This window comes from Notothenia rossii, assembly GCF_949606895.1.
Source record: "Notothenia rossii genome assembly, chromosome: 9".
NCBI lineage: Eukaryota > Metazoa > Chordata > Actinopteri > Perciformes > Nototheniidae > Notothenia > Notothenia rossii.
In genome coordinates this window covers 69487400-69512573 of record NC_136907.1, presented here as the reverse complement: position 1 = coordinate 69512573, position 25174 = coordinate 69487400, and the positions used below count along the sequence as shown (strand labels likewise).

The window sequence follows — 25174 nt, the reverse complement described above, 5'->3', positions numbered from 1 at the left end:
AAATCCACGTCTCGTCTGTGTTGTCCTGTCTGCATCATTGCATCCACTTAAAAGAAGCTCCTCTCATTGTTATGCCGATACCACCTCAACACTGTTATATGTTTTCTGAGAAACACATAATAATAATAATAATACATTTTATTTAGAGGCGCCTTTCAAAGCAACAAACGACTCCTTACAATTCAGAAAAGGAAAAAGGTACAAAAGGACATTAACAGGGAACATGTAGGGAAACAGAGGACATGTAGCATTACAGTGAGTAGGCTGAACAGGCGGGTTTTCAGGAGGGATTTGACTGTGGTGTGTGTGTCAGACTGTCGGATGTGTTGGGGTAGGTGGTTTCAGAGTCAGGGAGGAGTGCAGCTAAAAGCCCGAGCACCCATGGTGACGAGGCGTGTGGGGGGGAGGTAAGCAGACCAGCAGAGGATGAGTAGAGGGAGCGAGAAACCTACATACAAGGCGACTGTGGCTGTGAGGGAGTGTGGTCGTCTTTCAACCAGAAGGTTGTGGGTTCGATACCAGCCCATGCAGTCAACATGTGGATGTATCCTTGGGCAAGATACTTAAACCTGAGTTGCTCCCGACGGCATGGCCAACGGTGTGTGAATGTGTGTGAATGTTAGGTCCTAGAGTAAGGTACACTGCTCTGTATGAATGGGTGAATGACATGTAGTATGTAAAGCGCTTTGAGGGGTCTTAAAGACTGGATAAAGCGCTATATAAGTACAGTCCATTTACCATTTACATGGTTTCCTGTGTGTCTGTTGTTTGTGTTTGTTTTTAGAGTGTGTCAGGATGGATCCCTTGTCTTTTTCTCTGCAAACTAAATCTACCTACGGGTACAAATAAAGAACCTGAACCTGTCTAACGTAAAAACCTGAGGGTCTGTGGGCACACACACACACACACACACACACACACACACACACACACACACACACACACACACACACACACACATACATGTATACATCACTGCAGGGGACATTACATTGACATACCTCCATTGTGTCCCCATAAGGGAGGCGAGTCCCCACACGTGACTGTGTAGACAGATTCCCCACAATTATAGTAATGCTAGGCCACACACACACACACACACACACACACACACACACACACACACACACACACACACACACACACACACACACACACACACACGCACACACTATATGTAAATGCAGTATATTAGTAATGCACCTTAAGTGTCAGAGGTATACTGAAGGTGCCTACAATAACGTTTCCCTCTGCTTTGGAAATCATCTTTCCTGCCTTTATTCTGCTGCCCCCGTGAAATCCAACCCTTACAGTCATCATCTTTTAAACATGAACTTTGTATTTGATTAGTCGTCGGAGATATATTGCCAAGAGGTGGGCGCAGCCTGCAGGAGATATGAATTCTTGATGTTTTCTCAGTTTTTTATTAAATAATACAAAGAAAGTTGGAAGCAATGTAAAGGCATGACAAGTGGCAGAGAGGGGTCAAGTATGGAGTCTTAAGACGTACATAAGCAAGAAACTGCAAATCAATAAATGTGGGAATATAAATAGGAATACATTGACAAATAAATAAGTTAATTCAAAAAAATTGAAAAAATAAGAATATGAAACCGCAAATGGGAAAATATAGAAATATAAAGAAATAAAATAATAAATACATTTTCAATTTCAATAATTTGCTATATTTAGTGAAAAAAAAGGTTTTCAATTCCATTTATTTTTCCATTTTTATTTTTCATTTTGATCATTTTTCCCTATTTACCTATTTCCCTAAGCACCAAGCTCTCATTCAACCAGGTAACTTATTTATTTTGTATTTATTTTCCTATTCTTTGAAAATTATATATTTAGAAATGTATTTAAATATAATTATAACTCTATTTTTTATCATTTCTTAATAATATAATTTTAAAAAAGTTTTCCTTTTTTAACTTTCTGTTCTTGTTCATGTATTTAGTGTCTGCCTTCCTGTTTATGAGACTCCAATGTCTCTATAGTCAGGGGTCATATTACAGTAATGTCCTGAGTACACAGCATTCACCAGAAAGTCCCATACTTGCTGTTGTAGATTTATTAACGCAGGATACTGAAGCTCCAGCGATTGCTCACTCACTTTAATTCCTTTGGACAAGACGGTGTTGCCGACACAATGACTTTAAGTGGTTAATGAAAATAAAAGTGACGTTCAATCACAGCGCTGCTTGACTTCGGGCAGCAGCTACTTAGATCCTGATGAAGTTGTCAGCTGGTGATGAAGAGGCAGGGGAGGCTTTCAGTCTTTTTTCCACACACTCAGCATTCCTGCTCTCTGCTTTTGTGGATAAAATCTTGACATAGATGTATCAATAAGTTTAGGTTCATTTGTTATAATCAGAGCTCGCTGTAATCATAACTGCTTCCCAGAATATGTGTGTGTAATAGCTTTAAAGTGAGAGTGCTATCTGGAAGTCTTAGAGCGCCTCTTTGTGGTTGAAAAGCTCACTGCAGAACAACATCATATCTGAAGGTAGTTTTTTATTATATTCAGAGAATGTAGAGCAGGGGTGTCAAACTCAAATACACAGTGGGCCAGAATTTAAAAATTGGTACTAGTCGAGGGCCGGACTGGTTCAATGTTTATTGAAATGAACTTATTGCACATATTAAACCTGGAACTAACAAAGCTTAAATGATTGCCTATAAAAATAACATTAAATAATCAGCTGCATTCATTTCTTATATCTGCAGCTTTTCCGGAGTCATTTCTTATGATTACATTTTTCCACAGGCCAACAGCAGCTTAAAAAAAAACAATTTCCCTCCAAGAAAAAACCAAAGATGCCCTGTCGTCGCAAGAAACAAAGTGCAGAAGGAAACATCCATGTAAACTCAGTGTGCTGCTCTGTGATGCTAGTTCAAGCCAGATACTTGGCATCTCATCTTGGGTGCAAGTTCATCAATGTTTGGGGTCAGGCTCTGAGCTGAGGAGACCCTCAGGATGGAGTGAAGGTGTGTGTGCAATATACCGGTGGGCCAGATCTAATAATAATTAGAAATTATCCTGCGGGCCGAAATTAAATCCACCAAGAGCCTGATTTGGCCCCCGGGCCTTGAGTTTGACACATTTGATGTAGATAAAGCTGATTCATAATGAGATACATTCTTCGAAGAATAGTTAAAGGTAAAGTTGAGGAATTAAAAAATAAATGTTTGTTTTCTCTTTAACCCAGATAAGATCTTTATGTCTCTCGAGGGGAAATTTGATTTAGAGATGAATAAACACACAACACAAAAGGAAGATGATTTCAAATATTTGCAGCAAGCAATCAAATTTGAAAATGATTTATAAATAAAAACAATCTCTTTTTGGAAAAGTTGAATGTAAAAATCAGCATCTGAAAATCGCTTTCCTTTTTTGACTTGTGTTTGTCAAAAAAAACTAAGATATATGCAATAAAAAACACAACAATAAGGATGTCAAATTACAACATCAGGAGGATACGTCCCCAGCTGACCCAGAAAGCGACGCAGGTTCTGGCCCAGGCTCTCATCATCTCACGCCTAGACTACTGCAACTCCCTCCTGGCTGGTCTACCTGCATGTGCCATCCGACCTCTGCAGCTCATCCAGAATACAGCGGCTCGTCTGGTCTTCAACCTTCCAAAATTCTCCCACACCGCTCCTCCGCTCCCTTCACTGGCTTCCAGTAACTGCTAGAATCAACTTCAAGACACTGGTACTTGCGCACCATGCTGCGAATGGATCTGGCCCTTCCTCCAGGACATGGTTAAACCGTACACCCCAGCATGTGCACTCCGCTCTGCATCAGCCAAACAGCTCGCTGCACCCGCACTGCGAGGGGGACCCAAGTTCCCATCTGCAAAAACACGTGGGTTTGCTATCCTGGCTCCAAAATGGTTGAATGAGCTCCCCATTGAAATCAGGACAGCAGAAAGCTTACACATCTTCCGGCGCAGACTGAAAACTCATCTCTTTCGACTCCACTTCGAGTGATAGAATTACTAACAAAGCACTTATATACTAATAAAGGACTGGCTTATCTAAAGCCAGTTGAGTAGCACTTGAAATGTTTGGCTCTATGAAACCTGATGTACTTATATGATTCTGTTTTCTTCAAGGTTGTATTTTGTTCGTCGAACGCACTTATTGTAAGTGGCTTTGGATAAAAGCGTCAGCTAAATGCAATGTGATGTAATGTAAAATCAACCCTGAAATTGAGTATGATACATTTCAATTGAGTTGATGAATGGATTATACGATCCACTGCAAAATACTAGCCAAATATTTTGTTCATCAGCAAATCGTCATTGTCAATTCATTTTCTGGTAAAAATTGTAGAGAATTGTGTTTCTAGCCTCTCAAATATGGAAATCTCCCACTCTATATTACAGATACAGAACAGAGCAGAGCATATTCAACCTAAAAATGTGTCAAAAGTTTGAGATTTTCCGTTTTCCTCTGAAAAAAAAGAGTTTTGGGATGGCAAAATCAAGACATTCAAAGACATTAGCATGGATTTTAAGAAACTGGAATGGACATTTTTCCCATAAACCAATCAATATATCCAGACAATATTTACCAAATCAATCGACAATAAAAAATAATCTGTTTTTGCTGCCTTTAAACGTTCCTCCATTTGTTTAAAAGTATGACTTGGTGCTTGTGTACCATGCAGTAGGCTTTACTTTGTATGCATTCGTGACGTTTCCATCTGCTTGAACACTAGATGGTGCTGAGAGAATATCATTGAGTGCGACGCCACAAAAACTGGGACATCTTATTCCTTTCCTCAGCATGAATGAGTCATTGTTCATCCTCAGTAGTCAAACACATGCCTATCAGCTCTGCATAATATTCATCTTAACATGTATGAGGGATTTTATGCAGATCGAAGCAGCATATTTTATTGATCATCTCCACTGTTTCCATAGTAGTGTGAATCAAAGTGTTTTAAAATATCTCTGCTACCTCTGATGTGTTTCAAATCATCTTGAATAAACCCCCAGAGACAAAGAGCATGTTTTAGTCCCCACATGAAATAATCAAAGATGTATTTTCAATATTTCTACGATATATGACAAAGACAGTTGAGGATTTGTTGTTTGATTGCATTGTCCTTGAATCCGTTGCCTCCATCTTTCATGTGCTTTTACTTTCTTGTCTGTTCTAAGTGAGAACAAAGAAGCTGGGGGACCATTAAGATGTCAGGCTGTGTGCGAGACAGCTGCAAACCCCATGTCAGTGTAATTACATATTACAATTACAAGGCTTTGTCTACAGCAAAGCCCAAATGCTGCAACAGCTGGGGAATCAGTATGCACCCCCCCCACTCCTCTTTTTCATCTTTGTCTCACTTCCACAGCCCATCCACTTTAAATTACATTTAGAAAAGGATGATGGGAGACAATGGATGAAAGCTAACTATTTGACTATAGTGAAGCCAGACGTTGAATTTCAAACAGGAGACTTATAATTGTCTTTTGTTGTTATTTCAATGCAAATGTGTTTTGAATTGTGTGACCTCCTGGGTCAAGGTTAGCGTTATGTGAATCATAAAGCAGGACATGCTTTAGTTTATTATTTGATACGCAGAATTTAACATCTTTCTTACTTTTTTGCTTCTGAGCATTTCTCACTTGAATTGTATTTTCAGTAAGGAAATGTTAGTTGTTATATATTTAGTTTTCCATATAATCATACATTACATTTCATGTCATTTGTTAGACGCTTTTATCCAAAGGGACTTACAAACATTCAGTACTGTGGGCAATCCCCACAGGAGCAATTTGGGGTGAAGTGTCTTGCCCAACGACATCCTGACTGCAGTGGGACTCGAACTTGCTAAACCCCTGATTTGAAGTCCAGCACACTATCCACTGAGCCACAGCCTCATACAGTTAAACATTTCAACAAGGAAACTACTTGTAAACATTATGAATAGGAAAAATACATGTAATGTATACACTTCTCTATCACTTGTAATACAACTGAGTGACAAAACATGGATTAAACAGATTCTTGATTAAAACAGTATACAGACTGTGCATGTGATCATGCATGTATGCATGCTCATGCAACTTAAATTGAACAAATGTAAATTGAGCGAAAAATTGCAAACTATTCTGATGTTAAAGTAGCCACATTTTTATTGCAAAAATACTGTTTTCAGCTTTTCAACTATGGTGATTTCCTGCTTTTCTCGGTTTTATAGCCAATGGACTGGGAACAATTTCAGGCATAAACTTTGACTTTGAGAAACTGAAATAGTATATGACCAATGGATTAATCCAAAACTAATATCGTTAGATGCAGACATAACTAATTGTTCAAACAAGCAATGGCAAAGTTTTGCTCGGTGCTTCACTTCAGTTGATTTCTTACGGTAACATACATGTGGCAATTTTTGGGAGAGTTAGACTTTTTTTAAATCACATAACCTCCAATGATAATCTCCAAAACCATCATTATTAAACTTCTTATAATGTCCCCAGTGTCTAATCTTTGTGACACAGAAACAAACTCGGGATTATTAGTTGAACTCCTTCATTTGAAGCAGACAGGAGTATTTTTAGGCGCCGGTTCCCCCCGGGATAGTTTAGCAGATGGTACGGTCTGCAGCGGCTCTGCTGTGGGTCTGCAGCTGTAGGAGCTCACCGGCAGTCCGGCTGTTTTTAGGCAGAGAAAAGGAAGCAAAAGTCGGATAGACGACAGCAGAGACATCGCTCTTGTTTCCCACTTTGACATGACCATGTACAAAGGCAGGCGTCGCAACCAGAGATGTGAGTATGAGGCTCATGAAGAAGGAGTTAGTGAAGTGTCGTTGAAGTTAATGATGATAGTTTGGACATTTCCGCGGTGTGTTTTTATTAATTCAGGTGTTTCTTGTCAGTATCACTAACTTTCAATTGAAATTGTTTGACTACAATGTCTAATTTCTTAAAGCCCTAAGAGTAGTGGTGAAGTACATTTGAGATACTTTACTAGATTATTTCCAATTTATTCAAGGCTCCTATACACTTCTACTCCAGGACATGAATATTGTTATTTTATCTCCTCTACATTTAATAGACACATAGCTACGAGATAGATTTATTCATGAAACACGATACATTAAAGAAATATGCATTATTTGAGATTATTTTGTTGTTGAACTGATATGGCACCATTAAATTGCTGGTTGGACAGTGATAGACATTTTGAACCAAGTCCTTTTCTCACTTTCGATAGCCTACTAACTACAATCTGCTGCTAATATTAGTCTTACGTTTTTAAATTGTGGAATTAGTTACTTTATAAATAATGTGGTCCCTATTCCACCAGTGCCAAAGAGGGATGATTTCTTGATGAACTTGCTTATATTAATTGTTAAAGTGCATGTAGGCTACTTTGTGCAGTCTACTTTGCATTGGAGTGGTTCTCTTTATTGAAATCTGTATTCACTGCATTGTGCCTCTTTCTGTTGCTCTGCATGTGTCAGCATTTGCATGTAAATGTAACATTCCCAGGAAGGAAAATGAATCCTTTTATCTTAAAATGCATCGTAAAAGAACTGGATTAGCTTTCATCACGCATGGCATTAACGTACTAATTACTTGATAATGATTCACATGAAAGGCTAATGTGGAAATCATTTAGCAATTTAGACCATAATCCTTTTATCATGTTATTTATTTTGTTCTGCTTTTCACATGAATTGTGTTAAAGCAATGAATTGTGTTAAAGCAATTATGTTCAGTGACTTGATCATAGGCAGGAGATTGCTGCATAAATAGTTTTTAATTTATTTGTTTCTGTTTAGTGACTGCATTCTAAATAAGGATAGTGGTGTTGATGTGATGTTCATTGCAGAAGTGCCTTTGAGCTACTGCAGCTGTGTTCAGTGTTTGTTTCACAGCTCCAGGTATTGCGTGCACCTGTGCACATAAGAGGCTGATGGAGATATTTTCTGCACTGTAAGCATATCTTTGGGTAAATTACTATTTTATAATATTAATGAATCTCGTATATGTTTACTGATTCATGGTCAGAATGAATTATGCATACAGTCCTTTTAGTCCTCGTTAATGTTTATTAAAATATGTAAATTAAGTATACTGCTACTAATACTCTTTTTCTTCTGAATAGGCTTTTTCACAGCAGACATTATGTCAGCACACAGACATTATGTCTGCCATATTTCCTTCGTCACAAAATAAAATAAAACACAGGTGTTACTAATAAGGTCAATAGTGTTTTATCTTATGTGGGTCCCTGTAAGCCATTAAAAGGCGTGTTTCCATTCACCCGTTTTAATCCTTTTGTAATATCGCAGAAAATTAAACATTTTCCTCCATTCAGTTTTCCACATTGTTATCTGTTACAGTTCAAGGCAAAGTGGCTATGGTTTGATGGAAAGGATTAGAAAAAGGTGTCGGGCGGGGATGTAACAGTGAAGTGTGAAGTTTGTGAGACTGCACCTGAAACCTACTTGCTTGAGATCCAACTAGTTATTTTAATAACGTCATGTTGTTGCACCCTCTTGTTCTGCATTGAATATTTTTTTCCAACTGAAGAATGTTTGCCACCTACTGCTTATCTCGTTGAATCACCAAACAATAATTCCATAAAGGTAATGGTTGGAAAAGCATTTTTAGTATTTACTCAGACGCCTAAACATTTAAATAGCTTAACAGCCTGAATTCGGACATTCATTAAAATATCCCATGTGCTCAAGGTTGTTTTGTCGTTCCACAATGAACTTTAAAGATAACACAATACAAAGATCTGAATCATAACTTCACCGTGGAGCAAAAATCTTTGAATATCTGATATATTTCCTGAAGTTAAACTAGTCAGTGACAACATTTTGATGGCTTGTTATCCCATTGGACCAGTTCAACAAAACACTGGTACGCAACATTTTAATATTCTTTATCCCAATAAAATAAAAAGCCAAGATAAGATGAGCATCTAAAAAAACATTTTGGGAACATTAGTTTTTGTTCTAATAATCACAAGATCTCAAATCTATTGTGTGGGGTGCATGCCATTGCAGACTAAAATGATCAATCAAAATCTCCAAATGTTGCGTATACATTTTTTCTTGGTCAATCTAAAAGATTAATCACATCAATCATTGTATTAAGCTGAAGCCTAATCATGTATGCCGCTCAAGATTTCAACAGTCAACTCCTGCAGTGGGAGGCCAAGTTTTCAGAGCGGATGAACAGGAAGCTTCTAGCAGCTGTCGGGGTATTTTCCAGCTGCTCGCACAGATTCATGAGCGTGTGGTGAGGGGGAAGTGATGGACCAGCTCCGGGGTTTAGAATATGTTTCAAAGTGTTGCACTTAAGAGCCACACTGTTACATCATAACGAAATAAAGCCAATATGAAAAAGGAGGAAAAGTGCATTAACAGCTCAGGAAAGATGAGAGACTAAATTATGTTTACCTCAGGCTACAGCATAATGCTCATTATGAGTTATTGTAAAAGTCAACACAAAATGCTGTTGAAATGTACCAAAGCTGCAAAAACACTTTACCTCCTGTACTGCTGGTCTGACTAGCATTTACCAACTTAGATAAGTATTCCCATTTAGTACAGTGTACTTGAAAATCTAGCAACCCCACATAACTCTCTCTTCAATGGACCTCAGAAGCGTCTGAAGGAAATAATGTTATTAGATCCACTGAGCTCAAGGGCATGCTGCCAAATCTTTCCACTGCCAAGTAACCATTTTCCTTAAGAGGGCGAAAGAGCAAAGTACAAGAAATTCATTTAGGAAGGACAGCAATTAATCCATGTGTCACCTTCCAACCATAACAAAACCTGTAAAAGCCTCGAGGTCCTCGTCCTGATTGGAATCAGTTTGGACGTAATACTCTGTACATCAGAGCATGTAGCTCACAGAGTTGAAGAGTAATTTAAATAGACGTCAATTATGTCCGGGAGGTAATAGTGGTCTCTATGGCAACAGATGGTTCAACTGAAACCACGCTGCCAGTGACAGTTTAAGCTTTAGAGTTTTAACTTTTGTTTAAAGGGGCCCTGTTATGCTTAATTCCCGGGTTTCATATTTGCATTTTAAGCCTCTCCTGTGACATGTCTCCATGCTTTAATGTTCAAAAAGCTCTTTATTTGTCTCATACTGCCTGAGCTGCAGCACCTCTTTTCACCCTCTGTCTGAAACCAGAGCCCAGTCTGCTCTGATTGGTTAGCTGGTCAGCTCGGTTGTGATCGGTCAACCACTTAAGAGATGTCCCGCCTCTTAGCCTTTCATACAATATGTTGGAACGCTAGCCAATAGAAGTGTGAGTGTTACATAGTTACAGAAGTAAACAAAGGAGTCCAATAAAAATAAAAATACTGACACACAGCAGTTACATTCTCACTAGTTAGAAAAACATTTCAAGATCATGTGAGTAAAAGGTCATTATGCCCCCATACACTAATGCTAATACGTGTGTTTATACCCACTCACAATGTGCGCCTCCCCACCCTGTCACTCATCCTGCCCTGCTTGAAGAAACACACTCTCAGGTGTAATAAAAAAGCCAAAGCTGCCTGTGCCCTTGAGCTGCGATCAGAGATTAGTCAAGTCCTTCCTGTCAGATTTACAGGGCACGAGAACACAGCGTAGATTGAATCTGCGACCCCTGTCACGCAGGATGTCTCTGAGTCGCACATTTGTATTCACACAGGTTCCTGGATAATCTCTTAATCAAATACTGCTCACCTGCTCTCAGGATAAATGTTACAGCAGAGATGGAGATTGTTCTGAGCCAGGAGTGATGCTCTGCCTGCCAAAAAATGTGTTTAGGCATTAGAGAAGGGAGGAAATGCATGCTCTCATTAGTTTACTCAGGTTGTGTAACCATGTTGCATACCCCCTCTGCCGTTATTTTCCAGAGAGCGTTAGTTTAAATGGATAGCGGATGAGGGAAACAACAAATGTTATCCTGGATACCTAATAAATCAATATCAGTTGAAGTGTACTTTATATTAAGAATACTTCCACCACTTTACCTTGCAGTCAGATGCTCAATGGAAACTGAAGCCATTGTATTGATCTATGCTCCTTTCAAAGGGGCCCTGCTATGCTTTTTTGGGGTCTTTTTATATAGGTTTGTGTGCATATAAATGGTCTCCAAAGACTAAAATCCTCTCTCCCACACACTCCCCACCTGCCTGAAACGCCTCCACTATACTTGTTTGTTTACTTCTGACATGATTACATAGTGATGTCATTATGTCATGTATGTCATAGTCTGATGAAAACAGTCATTTTACCTCTAAACACAGAAGTTGCTGGTCTACTTCTGCCTAGTTATTTATCTTGTGTTATTGTGTGACTTTGCTGTAACAAACTAACCGATTAAGGCAAGTCTGGTAAAGATAGCATATATTGATATAACAGCCTTAGTTTTTAAGGTGGCCAAACGTATTGCTGCTGCCCCAGGGCTATAAATCCCATCTGTTTCTCCAAAATGGGGGCTTGTCACTATCCTCACACTTAAAAGTTGCTTTGTAAAGTTTCTTCAAATGTTTTGTTGCCCAGCAGAATAATGCCAGCCAAGAGGAAAATTGCTCATAATCTATAATTCAGTGCAGCGCTTGTCTAAATGAAAGCAGCACAAAGGCTATACCGTTATTTTTACTATGTTTTCTTTTCAAACTATAAGCCCAGTGGACTCATCACTTTTCGTCAGTGTGTGTGTCTACACTGTTGGGGCGATAATGACTCGCCCGCACCTCCAGAGAGCTCAAGGGCACGCTGAGCTGAAGGGTCTATATCTAACTAAAATAGACACTCGCAGGTAATTTAGCGGAGCGTCATTAATATGAAAGAACCCAAACTGAGTCAGAGGAGCCCTGAGGTGCTGCTGATGATTGTATTCTTGAGGGATCCGCTGTTGATTAATAAAACTGTTACTGAACTCAGACACTTCTTTGCCGTAGAAGAGGTTTAATTAAAATGAAGTCTGGCCCATGAAGTCATGCTTTCATCTTTTCCACCGGTGAGGGGAAGCGGAGTGAAAACACCTCTTTCACCACAGAATGTGAATTACAAACTAGAATGGCAAGATGAAACCTCTGAATTAGTTAAAATAAGATTTCACATTGCATGTAAAATCATATTTTTCTGTTATTATAACATAAAATAGGAAGCACAATCTGTATTGTGAATCAAATGCTAGGGCTTTATTTAGTGTCAAATTAGCTACTTTGCAACAATTAGTTATAATTTATTTATAATTTATTCATTGTCTTTGATGTAATTATGTTTTTTAATGCTTTTCATCATATTTTCTATTAGTTTGAAGTACTTTGTAACTTTTTTTAAACTTAAAATTACAATAGGCATCATCCTTAACGCTGAAATTATAAATGTTTTAACATTAACCATTGATCAGATATCTTGGTGTGATGCAAAAGAGGTTGAACTAATGGATAATAATCCCTAAAGTACCAAAGTTATCAACCAGCTGAACAGAGTGGAAGAAAGGAAATCAAACACTGGACCTACATTTGTAAGGAAATCTTAAACATGAGTTTCACATGTCTGCTCAATGCAAATAGGCAACTGTCTTGCAATGTTTATAAGTTGATACCATGTCTACCATTGCCAATTATTTCCTACTGCGTTTTCATCAGAATATATTTACAGTAATGCATTTGCATCTGTGTATTAAGTCTGTCTGTAGCAGAGTTAAAGGCAGAGAAGAGCTTGTTGTTGTGTTTTTATTTTTTGTCATATTTTTTATTAAATCAGTGTGACGCACTGATTCCCCTCTGCCCACAGCTGCTTAAAAAGACTGAGGAGCAGCCATGTTTCCCCCAGTCACCCATAAAAATGTACTTTAACACAGAACTGTGCATTGCATGTTGTTGGGAAAATACTGAATGTACTCTTCCAATATCAGAGTAGCACATGATAACAAAGACCCTACGTAGCTGTGTACGTAACAGGATGTGTGATAACTAGAGGAGCATCAGGACTGTTTTAGGCATATGATAGCTATGTGATTAACATGATGATTCAGCCTCTATGGAGATAGACATATGACAAGCATGATAATTTCTGACGTGTAGCTAAACTAAACATTGAATACTGCTTTGAACCGGAATTCCTCCATCTTGTGACTGTGTAACACCCTCTCTTGTTTATAAGCATGTGAAGGACACTGTTCTGGGAACGAGTTGTCCCAAATGCTCTGTATGTGATGACTACTTCCATTCTTGAAAGGATAATAAATACATGTATCCTGATTATTGAAAATCAAGCCGGTGACGACGAGTGATATTTTCCTAACAGATCTGTAACAACAAATGCACTTGACATGATGACCAGTAACCACAGGGGTCCCTTAAAAATCATGCCTCAATGATTATAGCTTGAATTGAGCTTTTAATTATACCACACAAAATGTGTAGAACAATAATAAAAAAAAATCATTAGCACTGATTATTTTAATACTGCATTATTATATTCCGCCTTATTCACATACAGTATAGTAAACACACTCTGAGTATCAGCCCCAATAACAATGTTTTATTTAAGCCACGTTCACAACATTATCAAAAAGCAGTACTTTTTACAGAAAAGCCTCTCATGAGTTGAGAGGATGACCAGAGGGCTTCAGTTTCTGTCTCTGACCTTTTATTTGTTATTCTACTGCAGTGAGCACACTCATAATGGCGACAGCATAAAGCATCAAACTAACTTTTCATATTCCCCCTCAATCTGATTCTGCATACAGTTTACAGTATCAATCAAATACTAACTGGCTATTGCTTAGCAACACAGTCTCTATCTCTTCCCTCTCAAGCCTCAACCTTTTTATGGATACACCAAACAAGCCACACACACACGCACGCACACACACTTGTTCTATCTTTTGTATATGATTAATAAAATGACTCTTATTAATCAGGCGCTGACTGCGGGCGTGTGGAGGGGGGATGGTGTTCGTTTAAGAGTGCTTTTTAGTGCTTCGCTCTCTCATAATGACCCCAGCAGGGGACCAGAGAGCAGACTTTACAATGAGAACCATTCCTCACGTCTTCATGTAGCCCTAATGATAATGATACAGCCGTCCCCGTGTACCTGAGACCCACCGATACATCCCGGATCCATTAGTCCATTAGTGAGAGTGAGGAGGGAATAAAGAGAAAGAAAGAGGGAGTGGGAAGTATGGACGCCAAACAGCACCATAGTTAATCTGCAGACAATGTATTGAAAGGTGTGTGTGTGTGTGTGTGTGTGTGTGTGTGTGTGTGTGTGTGTGTGTGTGTGTGTGTGTGTGTGTGTGTGTGTGTGTGTGTGTGTGTGTGTGTGTGTGTGTGTGTGTGTGTGTGTGTGTGTGTGTGTGTGTGTGTGTGTGTGTGTGTGTGTGTGTGTGTGTGTGTGTGTGTGTGTGTGTGTGTGTGTGTGTGTGTGTGTGTGTGTGTGTGTGTGTGTGTGTGTGTGTGTGTGTGTGTGTGTGAGGTCTTACAGTATATACTCTTGTCTTGATGTATCTTGCATTATTGAATTCATCCAGCCCGGGATATTGTAATCTTCTCCCCCTGTTGTTTGACTTCAGCTCCTGTCATGACATGTTTTGGTGCATGATCCCAGAGGCAGTAGATCCAGAGCTGATGTTTTATCTGAGCAACTTTTTTTAACCTCTCCCGGCTGACTCATCCGTCAGACTCTTGTCGGTGGGAGCCTCTGTTCGTATGTGGGAAGGCGATGTTTGATATTTGTTTGTGTTTTTTTGTGTATGACCTTGAGCAGCACTCGAGGCTGATTGAGCAGACACAGGGACATCAAGCTGACAGACTAAACGAAGTGATACCAGCCTGCTTTAGCGCAGTAGAGCTCTTGGCAGCTAGAAGGGGCTGTCAATCCAAACAAGAGAGTGGATGAGTCATAGTAGTCTGCTAATACATTTTAAGGGGATTTTATTGTGTTTTTGCACAGTCAATGTCCCCGAAAACTTTTTTGAAAGGTGTACAGCCTCTTTGATGGTCTATGTGTAAGCTACAGCGGACTGAAGTTAAATCACTAAATTAATCAATGCGTTCTACCTAAGTTTGCCTGGATAGTCTCATCACACAAAGCCAGACGGGAGCTCAGGGAGCACACAACTCTGATAACAAATAGTTATTACTTAATAGTTACTGTATACAACTTTCCGTTTTCTTTTTATACATGTAAATCTGCAGTTTGGAAAATGTATAGATTTGTCTAAAAAGTTGCCATAATCAAACTTTATTACTACAGTTATATCAGACATGTATACTTTGATCAACATCTGAGTAAATCGAACTTTATTGATTAATTATACATTTGAGAAAAGATTATAAAAAGTTCCGACATCAAAAAAGGAAATTATGGTGGGTTTCTTGTTTCATTACAATGGATTATTTTTGTACTAAAAGAAACTTAAAGAGATGTAAGGAGTTTTTTCTATGATTTCCAAATAAATGATTGGCCTTTATTAATTATGGACATCATATCAGATGTAATCAAATCTCGGACATGTGGAATCTAAATGACATGTATCATGTATGTAAGTTCACATTTGACTGAGAGAAAGAGCAGCTTGGTGCCTTACTTGCCTCCAACTTTCTGTTCTCAAGCACCAGTACGTACTCTTTTACTTCACACAGTGTCTTTCAACTCTTTCAAAAGCTCTGTGTAATAGTGTCTTTGCATTTGTTCAACTTAAAGGTGGGTAATGTAATTCACCTCAGAAACACTTTTTGTTATATTCCATGGAATGCTCTCTTAACATTCCGATAGCAATGAATACATTAAATGCTTTGACAATAAATACATCAAAAAATGTCATCTGTGGAAGCCGTGGCGCTGTAAAAAGCACGACCAATCATCTGAGCCGGCCCGGCTAAAATAACTGGATGGCCTACCTGCCTGTCAGCCTTCCATCTGTGCACAAACTTATCTTGTGCCCTCATTGGTCATGTGCGCGTTCGTGTGTGTGGGAGGAGGGGCTCTGTGAGGAAGTCTGAAGGAAGTGGCAGATCTTTTTTGGTTGTGTACTTTCAAATTCTAGCGCACTCAAGCTGGTTTCTCCATTCTTACCTACCCTACCTTCAAGGGACCAGACTGAACTACATTAAAACTCTATTAACAAAGTACATATTGAAAAAAAAACAGATACTTCAAGTATAGATGTCAAGGCAGTTTAGACTCTACAATGTTTATGTGCTTCATCCAATGAATGCCATTGTGTTCATGTCTAAGGACCATAAGATGTTTTCTTATCACAACCAATGGCAACTGTACATCATTTCTAAGGCATTAAAACGCCTATAACCTTTTCAACCCTTTTTTGATCAAGATTGTTTGGTGCTTTGATTTGATATTGACCTTGTTGTATTATAATCCTCTTCCACTTTGTGTTGTATAATTTTCTCATTAGGGAGTCGTTCAAGTGGTTGGAGAACTGTTGTGGGTGCCATTTGTATAATATGCTTTTTATTATGTTACAGTAGTTGCAATGAACGTGTTATATGCAGTTAAAATCTAATTATGCCTCTGCTTGCGTTGTTAACTGCAAAGATTTAGCCTTCTCTCTGAGACGGGTAGAGATATGGCGAGTTTATCCAATACACAAAATTCAGAGGCCAGTAAGAAAATAGTCTGATGTGTCCGCGTCTGAGAAAGAATTTTAGCGGGAATCATTGGCGCTCTTATCTTACCCCTTAACTCTTTCTCTTATCAAAAGTCAATCCGCTAATTAACCATGTCTCTTGTCTCGGAAAGTTGAGATCCTGAAAGCTCTGTGCAGATGTATTTCTCAGTTAAAAAGTAATGCAACTTCGAAATGGAGAGTTATCATCCTGATTGTTGTAAGGGTTGTAGATTTTATTGACCATAGCTGGTTATTCCATGGTATACTTTTCTGTTGATCGTTATTATAAAATGTGTAACTGTGATTCCTTTGTCGATTTTTCATTTTGCTTTCAGATATCAACATGGCAGGAGAGCCCAAACCGTACAGGCCTAAGATGGCCTCCAAGAGGCCTCTCTCGTCCCTCTACAGGTCTGTGTAAAAAACTTTTTTTTATGTCTGTCGGTTATTGCTTTTGTGACCTAGTTTTCCAACCGTTCTCATATTCTGCTGTCATCTTGGGTAGTTCTGGAGGAACAGTCAATTTCCTAACTGTGATATCAATGATTGTTGTTATCACACATTCACTCCTTCTTGAACTGTGCACAAGAAGTGAAATGGCAGACGTAAAAAAAGAAAACACAAAACAGGTGGCTGTTAGGGGTGTAACGGTATACAGGCCCTTCGGTTCGGTGCACGACACGTGTGTGCCGAAGTGTACCGAACAAATATAACGTTGAACGTAAAAAATTGAGAACGTGAACAACTTTTTGGAAGTAATCTCAGGTGCTGCGTCGCAGCATTCAGACTAATTTGCTCACGTTGCGTGGGTTCAACGGGTTCAAGCTGTTTGTCGGCATTGTTCAACTAAAATTGGTTACGCGGCTGGCAATACATCAAACTTGCACATTCATTTGAAAAGGCATCACCCGAACGTGAATATCACCGGTACTAAAAGAAAAAACACTGAAGTGCAAACCCAACTCCCACTAGCAGTTAAGCCTCCACCACTCGCAAAAAGTTCAGACCGAGCCAAAGCTATTACAAACGCCAAATATCCTTATGCTGCCATGTTAGCAAAGCGCTACCTGGCTGTATCTGCTACCTCTGTCCCTAGAGAGAGGGTGTTCTCCACAGCAGGAGACATTATTAGTGCCAGCAGATCTTCCCTTTCGGCAAGCAATGTGGACAAGTTAATTTTTCTTTAAAAAATCATACAAAAAAAATACAATGACAAGCGAGTCATATTTCAAACTGGCTGCTTAGGTACGAGTACAGTACAGTTCAAATACAGATTACTTCAGTTCATCGAAATGCTGCACCTTAATATTTATTTTATTATATTTTGTATTGATTTGAGTGAATACGTTATTCACAGTTTAATAATAATTACAAAAAAACAAAAAATATGTTATGTTTTGTGATAGTTTTTCCGCTGTACCGGAAACGTACCGAACCGTGACCTAAAAACCGAGGTACGTGCCAAACCGAAATGTTTGTGAACCGTTACACCCCTAGTGGCTGTCAATTGTTTTGTTTTTTAAAGGAAATAAGCTTATTATACTTAAATGAAATGATACTGCTCTCATGTCTGCAAATATGAAGCTGAAGCAACATTTAGCAGCTAGTTAGCTTAGCCCAAAGACCTTGAAACAGGGGGGGGGGGAACAGCTATCTGGACAAAAATCAGCTCTACAATAGCCTCTTTACAGATCACTAATGAACACTTTACGGCTATGTCCATGACATCTTTACAAAAACTGAATAAACTAAACTAAATCTGCTGGTAGGGAAATATTTCAGTTGTTATGCTTAGCTAAGCTAACTGGCAACTGGATGTAGTCTTATGCTTACACTACAGCTATGAGAGTAGTGTCTTCAGTCTTGTGTTAGGATTTAGTTATTTTTCTTGCAAAATGTATGCATTAAACAGTATACAGAAGAATGAAACAGTCCGTATTATCTTCACAGCGGCTACGAGTTTGACTATGACTACTACAGAGACGATTTCTACAGCAGGTATGCAGAAGCACTTCTTCCTTTTTAACTCTCAATATAGTATTTTCAAGTAACTTTCCTCCTGATATTTTGCCCTTCAGCTTTCACCCTTCTTCCTCCCCATTTCCCGAGTCAGCTTCTTAGATACAGATGAGTTTGGGGCAAAATAGCCCCATTTCAATCTGAGGCAAAGTAACCACATTATCATAGGCATAATGGATGTCATATTGGGGAGGTTTTATTTCCTCTCCGTTGGTCTCACTAATGATGCTTTTATCCACATAATGCAAGGACTGAATGTCAGATAGTCCCCCGGCTGGTCATTTGCGCTGGCAAGGCAGCAAATGTTTCTTGCTTCTGACATTTTCATTGGTTTGTTATTTATTTCCTGTACTTTGCAATATCCCTGGGAGTGGAATCCTTCCGCTTTGAGTCATTATTGCTATTTGGGCAATTTGATATGTCATAAGCAACCGGGAACAAGATTTGTATTGGATTGGCCCCCGTGTTGTTCAATATGTAGCTCTATCATTCAAACAACTTGTGCAAAATGTCTATTCAGTCTTTTGTAAGCGTTGCTTGTTGGTTGAAAAACAAAATGTAGGGATCTTGGGAGTGACAGCTTGAAAAACACCACTTTACTGATCAATTCCAGTAATATATCCAGAAATACTTTTGCGGCACTGTATTACTGTTTTCTAAGAATTCTCTTCTTGCTAAGTTTGCTGCATGTTTACTTTATGTTTAATGTGTCTTCTTCAGACTCTTTGAGTACCACGGTCGTGTCGTGCCCCCGACCCGTGCAGTGATCCCCATCAAACGTTCGCGGCTAGTCGTCCAGTCCAAACGCAGAGCCAAATCCTCTTTTCCAGTCAGGGCCTGTTCTCCCTCCTCCTCCTCCTCTTCCTCCTCCCGAGCACTCAATGCCGGCTCTTCCATCACAGTCCCTAAGCGTATGTTCTCTTTTTCCCCATTTGTTCCTCTAATTCACTTTTCCCCGCTCTGTTATAAAGAACGTTTTTGTTTATTACTACTTTGGATCATTTGTATTGGTTGTGATTAGATTGTACTCAACTAAGTGATTGATTAGATGTGGAAATAAATAAATCTCTTCAGTGTCAGGCTTAATAACATGAGCATTTAGACATCAATATCAAACTAGTCAAGGACTAATACTAGAAACAGCTATCTTGGGTCTGTCGGATCCAAATTACCTACAACGCTTTCAACCATTAAGTGAAAAAATAGTACATTTGAAAAAAGTCAAAATAATCCTTTTAAGTTGAGATGAGCGTATTGACACTGACAAGAATGATGACCAAGACTGCTAAATTAATATCTAGATTTTATGAAACCTTAAAGTTTTCTAATTGTTAAAAAATGCCTTTGTACTGCTCCTTCACGTATTGTCCACATCATGCGATTCAGTCAAATATATCATAGGACTGGGCGATATGTTGATATTAAATCATTTTGATCATAGTTTTGGATATCAGAATATGGCAAGAGTTTTGTCTTCTCCTGGTAAAAGAAACATTACAGTAAAGTGATGGGATTTTCTCCAATGTGCCACACCATTCTAGCTTTACTGGTATTTGCATTTACTTTAATACTTTGCATTATTTTTTCATCAGATCCACATTACTGATGATTATTTAACAAAGATTTCACTGTGGTAATATTTTGTAAAAGCGCCAATAGTCAACCCTACAATAAGGTCACACAATTGATATTGAATTATTCAGTCAAAAATATTGTGCAGTTAGATTTGTTATTTATCAGTCCATTTTTATCATAAAGTCTGTCTTCATACGCCTTCATACACACTTTAGTAATTGTACCTCAGCAACATTTCTCACAATAACCTTGTCTAAGTGTTATAACCATGGGCCTCCTTGTCAAACTTCACATTAATTATGATTTTTAACTCCATTCATGTATGCACACAGTGAAGACAGACCAGCTCCTAATAATCAAGAAGGAGCTGTCACAGATCAAGAACAAGATCGACTCTCTGCTGGGCCGGCTGGAGAAGATTGAGAGGCAACATCGCTCTGACGGCGGTGAGATTTGACAGAGGGGGAGGACGTGTCTGCGTGAGAAGCATTAATTTATACATGTGGAGATGAAAGACAAACACGGGGCGGAGTGATACAGAAAATATTAACGCTGGAGACTATACTACTGGTAAAAAATAAGATGTTAAATAAATCTGAACCGCTCAGGTGTTAATTGCCGCTCTCTCTTTCCCCAGACATGCAGAGAAACCAGGAGGAGGTTTGTGAGCGTCTCCATGGTGACCACTCGAGTGCGGAGGAGGCGGCCGAGGTGGAGGCGGGGGAAATGACGGACGGCGGTGAAGACGACTTTGAAGATGAAGGAACCGGGGATATGGTGAGTAGGTCAAGTAGACATTTACAGTCTCAGTAAAAAGAGCGAGCGAGTTCCTCCTGTCTGAAGGAAATGCTGTGATGTATAGGAGGCGTGTTCGACAGGATCTCTGTGTGTGGGTTTCTCTATAAAATAAAAGTCACCTGATGTGTGCTTGCTCTACTGAACATGTTCGATTTGAAGGATTGAAGTCTTATTGTTAAAGTAGTAGATTGAGATTTTTGGGAACACATTCATTCTCTTTTTGGCTGAGAGTTAGACAAAATGATTGATACTACTCATGTCTGTAACTGGAATAAGAAGCTACAACCAGCAGACACTTAGCATAAATAATGGAATAAGCAGAAACAGCTAGACACTATTGGGTTGATTGTGCATTGATTTTAAGTTTACTTGCACATTTTAAAAAACACGAAGATAAACAATTACAGTGCAGAAAGAGGCAGAAAAGCCATTGGGCCAATTTGAAGCCTCCAAATAAATATGTTAACATTTGTGTTAAAGAGAATATAATATTAATATAGAGACTAATAAGACTTCCTTATAGTTATCGAAATTCTGGGCTCAAGGAAATGTACCCAAAAAATACAGGAAAACAAAACCACTGATCATCATTACCATATTCTGCTCCTACCAATAAATATAATTTTGTATAAGCTGAACAAACAACTTCTATTCTTACACCACTTCAAAGTAAAATAAGTGCCAGTAGATGCACATTTTCTGGGCAATTATATACAGACTGTATCTGATATTATTTCTGCAAAATTACCACTATGTCTTTGCATCTTGGGACTCCTTTCCTGATGATAAGAACAAATACATCTGAGGTCAAACTACCTTTATGTCCTACAGTCAAAATACTTCAGTTCTTTTAATATTGGATTACAATATTTATTATAAAAGATTTTGAGATTACCTGGTATCAGATTTAGCTGGGGGTGCTGAAGCTAGAGACTATGAAACTTAATGAGAAATCCTCTGCACACTCAAATCTCTGCAACATCTTTAAATAAGTGAGTTCAAGGTTTTTTAAGAAAAAAAGGTATTTCAATGAAATATCTGAATGGAGAGGCTTAGCCGGTTAATGGTTTTTGTGTTGTTATTTATTGTGGAAAATATGAAAACTGACCAATATATAACAATACTGAATAGCTTTAGAAGCAGATTTTGTATATTCTGATATATTTTGCCGTTGGTATGTCATGAAAACCCATCCATGTCTATTTAAAAAAAAAAATGTTTTAAAGAATATACAAACCCAAATTCATTAAGGATTAAAGAAGGAGCGTTTATAACAGCAGCTGTCAATCTCACTGATGTCTTTGTGTTTAATTTGCAGATTGAGAACCACATATCAGACATTGACAACTGAGAAAGGTCAGTATTTAATCCCTTCTTAAAAGGGAATCATTCTTATTGACATGAAAGCAACTGTCATTTCCTTTTGTGAATGGACTTTTAGCAGTGAAGGGATAAAAAATGACCCAAACCCCTTTTCAGCGCCCATCAACTTGGTAGTTAATCATCAACAGCAACTCAAAAGCTCAGTTTATATTCCACTTTTAGGCAGAATGAGAAACGCTGCTCATCTCTTCTTCTTAATGGCCTGTCGTTCTCTCCGTCTACGAGCGGAAGGGACAGCTTCTCTGCAGTTATCGCTGATGATGTCTGAACGGCCGCTGACATACAACTCCATTTCATCCCTACTTTCCATCAGACGACATTTAAATCCCCTGATTTTCTTTGTATGAACAAATAGCTTTCAGATTTAATTTGCCTCTGGGCTGACATTTCCTCCCTGCTGTCCTCGAGTGCCCGATAACAGAAATCTCTTTCGGAGCTCTGAACATGATGGGTCATTAAGATGATGGTACAATGAACTCTTTCCTCAGGTGGTTATCTTAGTGGTTGCAGGTAAAATCAGAAGCACTCGTTTATTTTTAATATACTCGCAGCCCCATACATCTCCTCTGTTTTTCACCTCACAGGGAAACCTTGCAATCAAAGCACCCTTGAAATGTAACTATTTTCTCGATTTCCTGTGAAAAACTGCAGATAATGATAAATGTTCCCTCTTTCCGTCTTGTTTTTCATCTTTTCTTCAAGCCAGGGGAAAAAGGAAGCGTATAGTTGAAGAAGCTGGGAGAAGAGATACCAGCAAAACCTTCTTGATCAAGAAGGTGCATTTGAAATTAAAGGAAAGCAATGACGGGAGTGACTGACAGCAGAGGAACTCGTTTTTTTTGCTTCTTTGCCTCATTATAACATGACACTCCTGATGTGTACTTCATGAAAATGCTGGTAGTGAATATCCTCCAGAATACTGCGAGATCAACCGCAAAGAGCAATCAATAATTTACCTTCAAGCTGATTGCATATCTGAAAAAATTAAGGACAATATATTGTGTGCTTACTATATTTTGGTCTGTATTGTGCATAAAACACAGTGTTCAATGAGATGAACCATGACATGCCCTCTTTTGTTACTTTTTTCCTGTTTTTGTGCTTTCAAAACTTGCTAGCCTCGGCGCAGGCAGGAAGCTAAATTGAATGCAGGAAAAACACTTGATAATTATGTGATTTTGCTTAATTTGTACATTTTGCTGAAATGTAGACAGTATGTAATTTATTCACAATGTCTCCACACAGTGTTGTGTATGCATATCATTTTTGCCATTTGTTACACATGATGAAATGCATTTTAAATTAATTTTGCATTCTGTATTGTTTACTGTCTGCATGTTTTAAATGTGGCTATTATGGATTATTTGTATTCATTGTATCTGTTGTGCAGCTATGGATTAAAGACGTTTTTGAAGTAAACCCGTTCCTCTCAACAAAAAGAAAAAAAACAGCCGGCCTGAGTGTTGTGGCTTCAATCGTGAAGGAGAAAACGTGCACTGTGAGGGTTTTATGCTCGGTACAAAAAAGTTATTTTCACTTCATGGCTTGCAGAACAACTTCAAGAATCTTTTATTAACAGTGTATGACATGAGAAGCACTCACAAGTTTAAACCAGCCTCCAAACATATTTATCCTCATTAGCAACATGGCTGTTGGTCCATCTGTTTGTCCGTAAAGTGTCACCACTTTAGTTTAAATTAAAATATGATGGTTTGAGGTTTGTCATGAACATTTGTTTAGATATTTATGTTCCCGAAAAGATGAATCCTGCTGACTTTGTCGATCCACCTCAGCAAAATCATGAATTTGACTTCTGTATTTGATGAAAATGTTTTAGGAAATCTGATTTGATTGCTATGAAATTCTGTTGGGTGATATAAATATAGCTTGTAGATTGAAGGAATTTAATTGGCAACTATTCTTTTTATCAGTCATTTCATGGCAACTGGTTTTTATATGTGATGCTTTGACGCTTTTACCATGTCATTATTTTCACAATTTGATTAAACAAGCATTGTGAACAGTGTGCCTTTCTTGCTTTTTTCTCCAATTAAACAATTTATCGAGTCGCCAAGCCAATGATAAGTATAATAATCTATAGTTAAAATAAACAAGTTGCAACAACATTTAAATGCTGCCTCCATATTAATATAAAGAGTACACTTTTACACATTTAGCTGCTTTGTGTGTAGTTCCAGCAAATGATGTATGTTACATTGTCATTGTTGCAGTAATATCACAGTGCTACTAGATGGAGGCTTTATTACATTAACTTTTCTCTCCACATTCAAACTCTTTTTTTGTAAAACGAATGGGAGTAGTGGGGTGAAAATAAAGGCACATAGTGATGCTAAACTTACAAATTCCCCACTCTAGTCTAATTGAATCCTTCCTTTACATTAGCTTTGTTCTGTAATTGGCTACAAGAATGTTCGTCTTAGTTTGTCTCTTTTTATCCAGTGCCCTTGAAAACTAGATTTAATGAGTGGTAAGTGGTGATGAGGAAGCGGCAGATGGCATTTCTATTTCACTCACTTCATTAGCACCAGATCATCATTTTCACAGGTTAAGGAGGCCCATTGGCTGGGCTGCAGGTATAATTGGTTCTATCATTGCTGGCTAGAAGCCAGTGAGTGCAATGATCAGTCATGCAGCTCCTCAAATATGGACAATGTTCAGTGTGTGATGAAGTGAATCATTCACCGGCTTGTAGCTGCTGCAGGAATTATGAGTATAATAGGGGGCGGGATCTTTATAATATATCTGTGATTAC

General features: G+C 38.5%; 1 protein-coding gene across 3 annotated transcripts in view; it reads left to right on the top strand.

Annotated features, from left to right (window-relative positions):
• Positions 1-24427, top strand: part of LOC307018784 (RNA-binding Raly-like protein) — a 45876-nt gene extending 21449 nt beyond the window's left edge. For 2 of the 3 annotated variants that reach the window (XM_079649210.1, XM_079649211.1), the window contains exons 3-9: positions 16962-17037; positions 18577-18624; positions 19366-19556; positions 20553-20666; positions 20858-20997; positions 22337-22374; positions 23104-24427. In XM_079649210.1, the coding sequence (XP_079505336.1) occupies positions 16962-17037; positions 18577-18624; positions 19366-19556; positions 20553-20666; positions 20858-20997; positions 22337-22369 (602 nt within the window). In that variant the 3' untranslated portion in view covers positions 22370-22374; positions 23104-24427. The remainder of the gene's footprint in view (positions 1-16961; positions 17038-18576; positions 18625-19365; positions 19557-20552; positions 20667-20857; positions 20998-22336; positions 22375-23103) is intronic. The other variant, XM_079649212.1, reaches the window with a different exon arrangement.
• Positions 24428-25174: the final 747 nt, after the last annotated feature.